Source organism: Peromyscus leucopus, chromosome 4, assembly GCF_004664715.2.
Source record: "Peromyscus leucopus breed LL Stock chromosome 4, UCI_PerLeu_2.1, whole genome shotgun sequence".
Taxonomy (NCBI): Eukaryota; Metazoa; Chordata; class Mammalia; order Rodentia; family Cricetidae; genus Peromyscus; species Peromyscus leucopus.
In genome coordinates this window covers 66,120,270-66,132,999 of record NC_051066.1, presented here as the reverse complement: position 1 = coordinate 66,132,999, position 12,730 = coordinate 66,120,270, and the positions used below count along the sequence as shown (strand labels likewise).

The following is a 12,730-nucleotide window of genomic DNA, read 5'->3' as shown; positions in this document are numbered from 1 at the left end:
GGGGGGTGTATTCTCTCCTTAATGTCTTCGCCTCCTGTGTTTGAAACAGCTAACAGCGGCACCGGGAGAAGCCCAGTGGTGTGCCAGCCGCTTGACCCTGTAGACCTCTCCTCTGTTCGGGACCCCTCTCTCACAGAGGTCGTGCTCACTGGGTTAGAGTCTGATCTGACTACACAGCCACCGTTTATTCTCGAGCAGCAGATGGCACCGAAGGACATCCCGGGGACGAAGCAGTGTTTAAAACAAGTAGGTTGGAGTTTGTGGGATGGCTTCAGCTCGAGTCCCCCCAACCCCCATAACGTTTTATCTTTTGCCGTTCTCTCTCTCTGACTTATTTCTCTTAGCAGCTAGTTCTGTTATTAGCAGGATCTTCCTGAGAGAGATTTTGGATAGAGCCCATGCACTGGGTTTCTACTTACCTCTGTGGCCATGGTATATCTGTTGTGAAGCTCACTGAGAAGGGGTGTGGATGCAGGGTGCGCTCGCGCTCTCTCTCTCTCTCTCTCTCTCTCTCTCTCTCTCTCTCTCTCTCTCTCTCTCTCTCTCTCGTGTGTGTAGCTTTGCTTTCCTGGAACTCACTTGGTAGCCCAGGCTGGCCTCAAACTCACAGAGATCCGCCTGGCTTTGCCTCCCGAATGCTGGGATTAAAGGCGTGCGCCACCACCGCCCGGCCATATTGAACTTTCTATTGGGACACTTGCTGACATTCACATTGCCATCATTAGCTGTCATTCATAGGTACTCCTTCTTTGTGAGTTCAGTATTTGGGAGCTTTTGCAATTGGTGCTTATGATGGAATAAGGAGATGTATGGTTCCTGGTCTTGAGATACATGCATGGAAACATCTACACTTGGGCCCTTTGAGCCCAGGAGCAGACACCGACCGCAGCTTCGTAGCTCTCAGGGACTCGGTGTGCACTGGTTTGGGGTGTCTTAGCAGAAAATATTTTGAAAGACTATCCTAGGTCAACAGACCTGAGGGAGTGAGGGCCAAGGCTGAGGAGCCAGCTCAGAAGACAAACCGGCATCCACGAAGTGCTGGGCCACCCTAGATCTGGTGATGTGCCAGAATTCCAAGTCCCCGGATAGATGTGGTATATCCACTTGACGCGTGGCTGTGCTGGGTGAGGGAGCTGGTGTCCTTGTGGTGTCCCTTGGCTCTCATGTGGATGTCCAGCAGTTCTTCCCACCAAACATGTTGGCCACTACGTGGAAAGGGAGCGGGGCTGCTGCACAGGTGGTGCATGGCTCCTGTGCATTCTGCTGCCCTCCAAATGCTGCGGACCTGGGGAGATGAGGGCAGTTCTAACATCCAGTCCTGACGGAGGGTCTCTTACAGGGAAGATGGTAGGCCTTGGATAAATGGAGATGGGATGGAAGGGGAGCAGGGGGAAGGACACTTGAGTTGAGGAAGGGACTTGATCAGAAAGACAGACGACAGAGCTGGGGTGTGAGGCAGAGGGCAGGGGAGTATCGGGAGAGAGGTGGTGGCAAGGTGGCTCACCCGAGGGGCTTTGACAGGTTTATGACTCTGTTTAAAAATCTCTTCTGTCCAAGTGTTTATAAAACATAGTCCTGGACCACAAACCCCCATCCTCAGGCGGCTGGGTAAGATAGTGTTCAGAATGGTCGTGGGGACAGCAGCAGATGACTTAGAGCGGCAAGAAGCCCTAGCCAGGGGCCCAGGGGTTGGGAAGTGAGGATGCGAACCTGGTATGAGGGGATGCAGGGGAAGGAGGGGACTTGGGGGACATCTCGGTGTTTGGTGTAACTCTTAGAGAGATGCTACATGTATGTCTTGAGAATTTTCTCCCTTTGAGTGAGTGGGGAGGGGACAAGAAGAAGCACACGTTGGAATACTTGCCGGCATGGCTGGTGAGGTTGTGTGGCCTGTACAGGGTTAGAAAATGTGGAGAAGACGTTGGTTAGAAGCCATGCCTGTAAGGAATGACAGCTTTTCCCAGCATCCGTGCTGGAGCAGGAGCAATTTGTGTCTTTCTTTTTTTTCCTCTTCTGGAAATGGTAACATTTTGCTGGGAAGGAGAGAGGTGGCGTGGAGCGGCTGCTTCCCTCAGGGTCCTCAGTGGGCTAGTGACAGAGGGGCACCGAGACTCAGCCTGAGCAAGGCTGGCTGAAGAGACTGGTGCCCCAGAGATGCTGTCATCAGTGGCAGGCGGTCCCACACATGAGGAGCTTGCATAAGAGGGTGGTCCCTATCCAGTCCTTGTGTCCCTCACTAGGCCTGCTGAACTGGGTCCATCCAGAGGAGGGTCATCTGCCTGATTTGCTGAGAGGAATCATGTCCTCAGGGTTTTGAATGTCTGTTTTTTAAAGTACTGTGGGAAAAACGAAAGTTACTGTGATTGTCATGTAGACTGTTGGTTTGGATGCATACATATCCTGGGTTATGGTAAACTGTCCTGTAGCTACAGTTTTCCTGCCTTGCCCACAGTCAGGACAAATCTGTGTCACCTGCCAGTTCCACAGCCACTCAGACCCAGCCAAGTAAACACAGAGACTTATATTGCTTACAAACTATATGGCCGTGGCAGGCTTCTTGCTAACTGTTCTTATAGCTTAAATTAATCCATTTCCATAAATCTATACCTTGCCACATGGCTCGTGGCTTACCGGTGTCTTCACATGCTGCTTGTCATGGTGGCAGCTGGCAGTGACTCCTTCTGCCTTCCTGTTCTTTCTTTTCTCCTCTCTGTTAGTTCCACCTATACTTCCTGCCTAGCCACTGGCCAATCAGTGTTTTATTTATTGACCAATCAGAGCAATTTGACATACCATCCCACAGCACCGTCCCACGATTTGATAAATGTGGAAGCTATGTGGTCTTTATATAGTGTTTGAGTTTTATACCTATGTGTTGGCTAGTTCTGGTTGATGTGACAAATTACCACAGACTGGACAGCTTATATGACAAACCTTTACTTTTCACAGTTCTGGGGGATAGAAGTGTGAAGTCAACTGCTAGGGATAGTTGGTCTCTGGTTGTGGGCCTCCTTTTGTGTTGTAGAGCCTGTGTTCCAATATCACAGTACAGATGAGCTGCTTTTGGGCCTCTTAATAAAGACACTGATTCTATTCATGATCTTCTAACCACCCTCATGATTAATCACTTTCTAAAAACCCACATTTGAATGCCATCAGCCCAGCAGTTAGGATTTCAACAGGAGAAATTGAGGGTGGGGGTTATAGATCTATAGATCTATATCTATATATCTCCAACACACACACACACACACACACACACACACACACACACACACACACACACTCCATCTGGTATTGTTCAAGTGACTGGTCATGTGAGTCAGGGTTAAGGAAACTGTCGAGTATATTTAGGACCCAAACAAGTGGCTGGTGGAAAGCTACCTCCAGAGCTGGAGTAAGGGAAGAGAGAGTTTTCAGAGGATGTGGGATGTAAGACCGATGACTCCTCTGTCAGCCACCCCTCAGCATCCTGCCCATCTCATTCATTGGTGGAGAGTGCTCACAGGCCATATGGAAGGTCTCCAATGATGGCACATGTAGAATGCAGCCTTCTGGAACTCAGGACAGGCAGAAGAAAGACAGGATAGGCTGGGAGAGCAGATAACTGGGTATAACAAGTCTTTTTCTGTCCTGCCAGCCAGCTCCCAAATAATTACGAAAGCTTGGCCTTAGCTCAGGCTTGTTTCTAACTATTTCTTTTAACTGAACCCATTTCTATTAGTCTATGTGCTGCCACTTGGCTTTCACCTCTCCTCCTGCGTGTCCTGCCTCCTCTCCGTCTCCTCTGGCATCTCTCCCCTGCCTAGATTCATTTCCTCTTCTTGTCTCTCTGCCGGAAGTCCCTCCTAACCTCTTCCTGTCCAGCTATTGGCTATTCAGCTCTTTATTAAACCAGTCAGAAGGTGCCTTGACAAAGACATCTTCACAGTGTACAGAAAGATTATTTCACAACAACTAGAGGACATCCGGTCCTCACGTTGTCTTCTTGTAAGGCTAGGGTGGATAACTGTCTCACAGATGAGAAAGCAGTTCTGTGGCTTTCCGAAGGTCGATCTGGCTGGTAAAGCCCAGCTGGCCTAAGAATCCAGTGTGCTCTCTGTCCAGATGTGATACCTTTAATTCATGATGAATAGTGTTTGTTCTTGGGTGGATCTGTACTTGAGGACTTTTCTGACTCACCTCTCCTACCCCCCGGGCAGCACATGAAAGTCAATACTATTGTTTGATCTGTAATCTGTAGTTTCAAGGTCTTCTCACAAACTGAAAACAGAGCATCTGTGAGGTGCAGATGGCCAGGCTGTGTCTTCACTGATGTTCGACTTTGGTGAGACCCACATACAGCTCTGGTCATGGTAAGCTGAGAGTGAGGGTGACCAGTCCCTAAGGACTAATGACAGGTCCTGAGGATGCTTTCTCTTCTCATTCTGACTTGACCATCCTGATTATTTTTTCTTCTCTTGTGTCTTCAAAGATTCCAGCCAGGTTTTTGACATCAGAGCTGTGAACGTCAGTGCCACAAATATGACCCTGACCTGGAAGAGCAAGTATAATGGGTCATCTCTTCCCTACACCTACAAGATACACGTGACTGGGGGCACTAATCCACCAACCAAACTGTCAATAAGACTGAGGCCCTCATCCTTGGACTCAGCTCGAGCACCTTGTACAGCATCACAGTGCGTCCTTTCCTGAGACACACCGAGGGCACACCAGGCTTCCTCCAAGTGTATACTTGTAAGTTCACTCCTTAGTATCCGGTCTGGTTTGCTTTTCTGTTGTTGTGTGGTAAACTTTGTGACCAAAGAAACTGGGCGGAAGAAACAAGTTTACTTCAGGTTACCTTTCCAGGTAGCAAGCTGGTTACAGGTTACAATCCATGACTTGGGGAAGTCAGGACGGAACTGAAGCAGAAGCCATGGAGGAACGTGGCTTGCTGGCCAGCTTTCTGGCTCGTGCTCAGCTAGTTTTCTTGAACAACCCAGGCCCACCTTCCCAAATACAGCGTGCCTACAGTGGGCTGGGCCTGCCCACATCAATCATCAATCAAGACCGTTCTCACAGCCATGGCCATAGGCCAATGCAGTCTGGGCAGTTGCACACTGAGTTTTCCTTTCCCAGGTGACTCTAGGTTGTGCAAGTTAACATTAAAAACTAATCAGCACTGTCTAGTTCACCTTCCTTGTGGTCTACTGTGTGCCAGGTCTCAGTCCAAGGCGAGGAAGCCCTGTGATGTCCTGAAGGAATGCCTAGCTCTGCCTGTGGCTCCACAGGGCCTCATTGCCCTTCAGGGTGTGAGCCGTAATGACAATGACCTTGGAATGGCCCTGATCACGTGCTCAGGGATGGGCTCTTTTTGCACTGTGTCATGAATGCTTGCTTGGACATCCTTGTGGTATGGTGGGTGTTAGCCTTACTTTATGGAAGTGGAAGCCACATCTGAGGTAATGTGGGCAGGCACCTCCGCAGGGAAACGACAGAGGTGAGATGAGACCTTTGGGAGGAAGATGTTCAAGATAAAGCAGCCAGCCATGGCCAGCACTCATCCTCAGAGCCTGGGAATCCTTACCTCCTGTCACTGCCTGCGGGTGACTGGCATGGTATCTGCACTCTTGTGGCCAAGTGGTCTTTCTTTAGCCAGAAGCGCCAGTTTTTGAAGGGGCTCACACCGCAGTTGGTGCTCCGGAGAAAAGCAAAAGGGAGAACAGGTCAGCGTCTTAGGAGGCTTGGCCTCCCTGCCCTCTGGAGACGGACTTTATCCTTTTGTGTTTGAGACAAGCTTTCACTTTGTAGTCCAGGCTGGTCTTGAACTCGAGATCCCCCTGTCTCAGGTTCCCAAGGGTTGGTGTTGTGGGCAGTGCCACTACTGTACCATGCCTGGAGATGGAGTTCTTCGTCTAACTCCCTCACTGTCTTTCACAGCCCCCGGTCCAGTTTCTGACTTCCAAGTGACACATGTCAGCACAAGGGAAATTGGTTTGACTTGGAGAAGCAATGACTCAGAATCCTTTAAGATTCTCACCATGCAGGAGGGAGGTGAGGTGATTCAAAATGCTACAACCCAAAATCAGAGCATCATCATTGAAAACTTAAATCCTGGGACCAGTTATCATTTTGAAATATTTCCAAGAGGACCAGATGGGACTCAAGGGCCCTCCAGAACAGTCCATGGTAGAACTGGTAAGTGTCTTGACCTTGAAGTTTCTTACACGAAACGAGCTTAATTTATAGATGTCTTGTTTACAAATATATTTTTCTTTTTATGAAAAAGAATCTTAAAATGTTTCATGACTGTGGTGCATATCAACAATACAAGAATTAAGTCAAGCCAAAAACAAACAAACAAAATTACACGCAAAACCAAAAACAAACAAACAAATTACATGCAAAACCATCAATTAGGTGCCACACTGTGTGTGTGGAGGTTAGAAGATAACTTTTGGGATTTGGGTGCTGGGAGTTGAATTCAGGTTGTCAGGCTTGTGTGGTAAGTGCTTTTATTCACTGGGCCATCTTACCAGCTCCCTTCCCCCCACCCCTTTTGAGATAGGGTCTCATGTGGCTCTCTGAGGTTGGCTTCCAACTACACCTCACAAATGCTGAGATTAAAGCCACATGCTACCGTAGCCAGCTCCCTGATGCTATTTTAAGATGTATGCAAACATATTTACTGCCTTTGTTCATGTGTGGTTTTATAATCTGCTTTCTCTTTACTTACCTTGTATTGTGAATATTTTCCCATCATTGTTATTCATTTATCTATCTTTTTTTTTATTTATTCATTTTTTTGAAACAAGGTTTCACTGTGTAGCTCTGGCTGGCCTGGAACTTGTTGGCTTTGTAGACCAGGTTGGCTTTGAATTCACAGAGAACAGCCTGCTTCTGCTTAGTGTTAGATTAAAGGCATGTGCCAACATGTCTGGCAATATTTATTTTATGGGATAATTTAAAATCTGCCTTGCATTTGTGTGTGGCCTAGGGGTAGGTTCCTTGGAATAGGTGGCAAGAGTAGGGTTGGAGTATGGTCCCAGATACTTCGAGTTCCTGTCCATTGTTGAATAGCCGTCACCGTTCCTCGGACATAGTGGAGCAGCATTAAAGGCTACCTAGAGAGAGGGAAACAAGTATCTTCTGATCTAGTGTTCCACTTTTTTTGGTATCTCTCAGAAAGAATTAAAAGGACTTTGTACACCAGTGTTCATTCACAGAAACCCAAAGACAGAAGCTGCCCAGGATTCATTGGCACACAAGTAGACAAAATACGGCTTTGTTTCTGCACACTAGAATATTATTCTGCCTTAAGGAGTGGATCCTCGTGTATGCTGCAGCAGAGATGGAGCTTGTAAATATTGGAAGTGAAATAAGTCACACAAAGGACGTTTTACAAAGTGAAATAAGTCACACACAGAAAGATAATTTTATTATTACTTTTAATGACAGGGTCTTACTGTGTAACCATAGTTGGCCTGGAATGTATTATATAGAACAGCTTGTTTTAAGCTTACAGAGATCCTCCTGCCTCTGCCTCTCGCATGCTGGGGTTAAAGATGTGTGTCACCACACTCCTAAAAGACAAGTACTTATGCTTACATTTATACAAAGTGCCCAGAGTAGGTGGGTTCACAGAGACAGAGAAGAACTCGGGTAGAGGGAATGGGAAGGTAGTGTGAAGTAGGTACAGATTTTACGTTGAAAAATGATGAAAACATTTTGAGTGTGATAATGGTAATGTTTATACAATACTAGGGATATGTTTAGCACTGCTAAAATGCACATTGACAGATGGCTAATGATAAATAGTATGCTGTGTTTATTTACCATGCAAAAGGGAAGGGAACATATGTAGCTCTTAACTGTTCTTATATGATTGAATTTCTCTCCTGTCTGTGCCCATGGCCATACCTTTTGTTTACATCATTGTCATAATTGTACAACTAATTTGATTTTATATTTGAACCTTTGGCTCTGTGTATATAATGATCCTCCCCATAGCTAGCATGGCCTTCCTGCTTTTAGAGAAAGGTTTCCTCATGTAACCATATTATGGTTTATGAAGCTCTTCCTTCATTTTCCTCTTTAATGTGCCAGGCGGCTCATGTGAATGCACGTTCTTTTGAGTGAATGATAAAAAGCAAGCAAACCAACACTTAACTTATTTATTTAGACAGGGCCATGCTGTGGAGCTCAGGCTGGCCTTGAACTTAAAATCCTCCTGCCTGAGCTTCATAGATATTATTGGGATGGTAGGTGTACAATCACACTCAGCTTCAAACACACTCTTTATTGAGATACAATGTAGGTAATAAAAACTGTACCCATTCTCAGCACATAGCTTGATGAAGTGCCACAGGTTAAATGCATCAGAATCCTAGGTTAGAGTAAGAAATGGAATATAGGCCTGGAGAAATGTCTGGCAATTAAGAGCACTGAATGATCTCCCAGAGGGCCTGGGTTTGATTCCTAGCACCCACATGCATGCTCACAGCCACCTGTAACTCCAGTTCAGGGGATCCAATGCCTGCTCTTCTGGTCTGGTCTTCATGGGTTTGGCCTTTGTGAACTCACTGGAGGCTCTTTTGTTTGTTTGTTTTGTTTTGCTTTTTAAGTAGAGTCTCACTCTAGCCCAGGCTGGCTCTAGTGTGCCATGTCTAACCTCATTGGAGAGTTGGCTAACAAAGAGTTGGTTCTTTTAACGGACGCTTTGAAATGAATCCTGGAATCCTGATTAGATACTTTCCTTCCTTTTCTCTGACTAGACCGCAGTGCTGTGATTGACATCCGCGTGGTCAATGTCACCGCCAATGAAATGCAGCTGGAGTGGGAGAATACGGACAGTGCTCCTGGATATAAATACCGTGTAGTTCTAGAGCCTGAACGTGGCCCCAACAAGACCACCACTTCTCAGAAATGGATCACATTAAAGGGCCTCACCCCAGGCACCTTGTATAATGTCACAATCTCTCCAGAACTGGGCCATGTCCAGGGTGACTCCAGCTCCATTGCCCAGTACACACGTGAGTCTTGGGGGCCGTGGGGCTGGGCAGAGGGAGTGCTGCTTCCACCTCTCACATGGAGGAAGTACAGGAGCTGATGGAGAAAGGGCTGATCATGCTCCGGGTTTCACGTTGATGTGGGAGCTGCTGAACTCTAAAACATCCGCCTCAGCAAAGGCTCTGAGCTCTTGAGGACACCGTGGCTGGAGCCTTGTGAACAGAGAAGTGTTCTCTGGAAGCAGAAAATAACATCATATGAGAATGGAGAATGTTGTAGTGCCTGCTACTTACTCCTCAGAAACATAGCCTCGAGAGTTGCTGTCCTGCCAGCCCTGAAGATCCCCTCAGATGGGGATCTCTTCCTGTGACAGTGAGAGAGATGCTTTCCTAGCATTCAGATGGAATAGATGGGGGAGGTGTTAGCATACCATATGCTTTATACCTTCTTTATTAGTCAGATTCCAAAAGGAGCTTGGAAACTAGAGCGCTTTCCCTCTCTCTCTCCCTTTCCCCCTCTCTCTGTGAAATACTATATTGGAAAATACACGATAAACTTAAATATTAGAAGAAGCCTGAGCATTTAAAATTCTTCTCAGATTTAATATGTATAATTTTATGACTGTCTTTTTGGGTAACTGTCTTCTGAAACAGTACATATTAATTATATTATTTCTTTCTTGAAGAAAGCAAGGCAGCTTTTGGATATAGTAAATATAATAGTCCTGTAATTCAAAGTGGTTCATTTTATTTGTTTGTTTGTTTTAAACCAAGGACCCAGCAGTGTGTCTGACATTGAAGTAAACACCAGTACCACTGTGGCAGCCATCTGGTGGAAGAATTCGGACGCAGCCTCTCCTAAGTATTCCTACTACCTTACCGTGAAGGCTGAAGATGGCAGCAATATAACCAAGATCACAGACGCTGGAATCACTTTTTTGAGGATCCCTGGCTTAATCCCTGGCTCTTCTTACACAGTGGAGATCTCTGCACTAGTTGGGGATGTTACATGGTCACTGGTGCCTGGCTGGAAGTCGTTCTGTATGGGTGAGTAGTCCCATGTTCCTGGGGGTCCCTGTCCCTCTCTCTGTGATACTCACATTCAGGAAGCCTTGCCCAGCCTGTAGGCTCCTGTGCCTGCAGTGGGCAGCCATGGACATGGAGCACTGCAAGACAGCCGGCAGCTATCAGTGGCACGGCGATGCTGCTGCCGTTGCTTCATTCAGCATGTGTCGATTGAACACTTGCTGTGTTAGAAAGGTCCCTGGATTTCTAGAACTTTTATCCTGGTGAATGAAACAGATAAAAAATAAAAGTGAGCAGGTAGTTAGGTGATGATTCTGGCTAAGGAGAGGAAAGAGAAAAGAACTAAGGAAGGGGGAAATGGTGTTTTTTTTTTAAAAGATTTATTTTATTATGTATACAGCATGTATGACTGCAGGCCAGAAGAGGGCGCCAGATCTCATTACAGATGGCTGTGAGCCACTATGTGGTTGCTGGGAATTGAACTCAGAACTGAACTGGAAGAGCAGTCAGTGCTCTTAACCTCGGAGCCATCTCTCCAGCCCCTAGTGTTCTTATCTAGGGTGTCAGGTGAGGATGCCCCGTGAAAAGGTTAAATGGTGACTGAGCAAAGATCCTAGGAGGGTAAAGGGCCAGCCGCATGAATCTCACAGGGTTTTGACCCCTGCATTACGAGCAGAGAAGCAGCCAGTGCAGAGGCCTGAGGCTGGAGAGAACACAGTGCTGGAGGATTCAGTGGAGGCCAGGGTGGTGGGAGGGGATGTGCCCAGGCTAGACAGTGAGGGGACAGGAGTCATCAGAGCTCAGGGCTTGGGCTCTGATCTTCCTGTGATGTGGTTAAAAACCTCTGTGGCTTTAAGTGACCCTTGCTCAGTTAGACTGCATCCCACCTGGTCTACTTGCTTACTTTGTGATTTGAGTGGTGCCTCCTGGGACGCCTGTTGAAATTGAAGCCTAAAGCAAGAGAAAAACCCACATGAGCATGTATGTCTGGGATGGATGGAGCAGGAGCTGGGAACTGAACTTGGGTCTTCTAGAAGAGCAGCAAGCACTCTACCTGCTAAGCCGTTTCCCCCAGCCCCTCTTCCAAGAATATTGCTTGGTGACTGACACTCACGTTCCATTTAATCCTTAGACAAGCAGCGCTGAACCCCATGGCAATAAGGCGACTGACCCAAGGTCACATGGTCTGGTATCACTTAGTTCCCTCAACCTGTGCATATCCAGGCTGTCTCCTGATTGTGCCGGGCCAGGTCCTCTGCTTCCTGTGAGCCTCACCTTGCCCTGTGCTTTGCTTTGCAGAACCTTCACCAGTGGCCTTCTTCCACTGTGAGGTGGTCCCCAAGGAGCCAATTCTGGTTCTGAAGTGGGACTGCCCCCCTGGCATGAATTCAGGCTTTGAGCTCGGGGTCCGGAGTGACAGTTGGCACAATGCGACACACCTGGAAAACTGCTCTTGGGACGGTGACACAGAACGCAGGACAGAAATCACCTATTTGAAATTTTCTACCTCGTACAACATCAGCCTTGTCACCTTGTCGTGTGGAAAGATGGCACCCCCTGCCCAGAATACCTGCACCACTGGCATCACAGGTGGGCTCTGGGGCAGGGAGCTGGCTATCCCTGGAACAGCGGGGCCAGCAGCATGCAAGTGTAGCCCTAGAATCCTTTTAGGGTGTTTCCATTCCCTTCACTGATCTTTGTCAGCAGACCGCTTACCTCACCCTGCAGAAATCCAGCCTGAGACTGCCGAGTCAGAGAGATGTGTGCTTCACATCCCGAGCAGTTCTGTGTTCTGTGGCCTTGCAGAATAGCTTGTTGCCATGTTTCCTTTCCTTTCTTTTCCTTCCCTTACCTTTCTTATCCTTCATATCCATTCCTTCTCTCTCCCCCCTTCTTCCTGTGCCCCCTGCTTGGGAAGAATTGACTTTGTTTTGTCTGTCCATTGCTCCGCTGTCTTTGCCAAACTTGTGTTTTAGTTCAACCAGTGCGGTGGTGGTGTTATATCTCCCTTTGTGTTTTTTTGACTTTTAGATAAGTATTATTCAGGGCATAATAGTATTTCTTCCAATTTCTAAAGAATTAGTGGTTGTTTTGAAAGGACCTCTTACTCGAGGGACCTGACTTGGAAAGTGGTTGAAGTGTTTTATAGACAGAGGCTCAGAGTAGATAGGTGGGCCCTGGTTTGAGTTCCATTTGACCCATTTACCAGTCATGTGATCTTTAGAAAAGCTAATTAACCTAGCTAAGAGGCTCAGTTGTAAAAAGGAGAAACAGTACTTAGCCACTAAGCAGGACTGCTTTACTGCACATTAAATAGTGAAGAGCACACGCATGGCTGCTCAGGTGTTTGCTATACAGTCTCGGGAAAGCACCATGCGTGGGACTCCCTAAAGTTGTGTGGCACACAACGGGCTACCCTGCCCCATAGCACAGCACTTTGGCTTTGTAGAACATAGAACAGCGAACATTTCATCTCCCCTCTGTAGCTTCTCTTTTCATGGTGTCCTCTCTGTATAAACTGCTCAAGAACAGAGACCAGGGCTGAGCCTGTGCTTCTTGGGCTGAGGATAGTACTTGGCGTAGAGCATAGGAGCGCATCAGAACTAGGTATCTCTGGGTTGGGGCTGTAGCTCAGTTGGTAGAGCACTTGCTTAGCATGCATGAAGCTTGAGTTCAGTCTCCGACACTACACAAAGTGCGTGTGATTGCCTCCC

The 12,730-nt window shown here is 47.3% G+C and overlaps 1 protein-coding gene across 1 annotated transcript in view; it reads left to right on the top strand.

Annotated features, from left to right (window-relative positions):
- Positions 1-12,730, top strand: part of Ptprj (protein tyrosine phosphatase receptor type J) — a 155,167-nt gene that overhangs the window by 120,892 nt on the left and 21,545 nt on the right. The window contains 8 exon segments of the mRNA XM_028859403.2: positions 57-163; positions 166-246; positions 4,475-4,600; positions 4,603-4,737; positions 5,923-6,180; positions 8,757-9,014; positions 9,765-10,037; positions 11,316-11,606. Coding sequence (XP_028715236.2) covers positions 57-163; positions 166-246; positions 4,475-4,600; positions 4,603-4,737; positions 5,923-6,180; positions 8,757-9,014; positions 9,765-10,037; positions 11,316-11,606 — 1,529 coding nt within the window.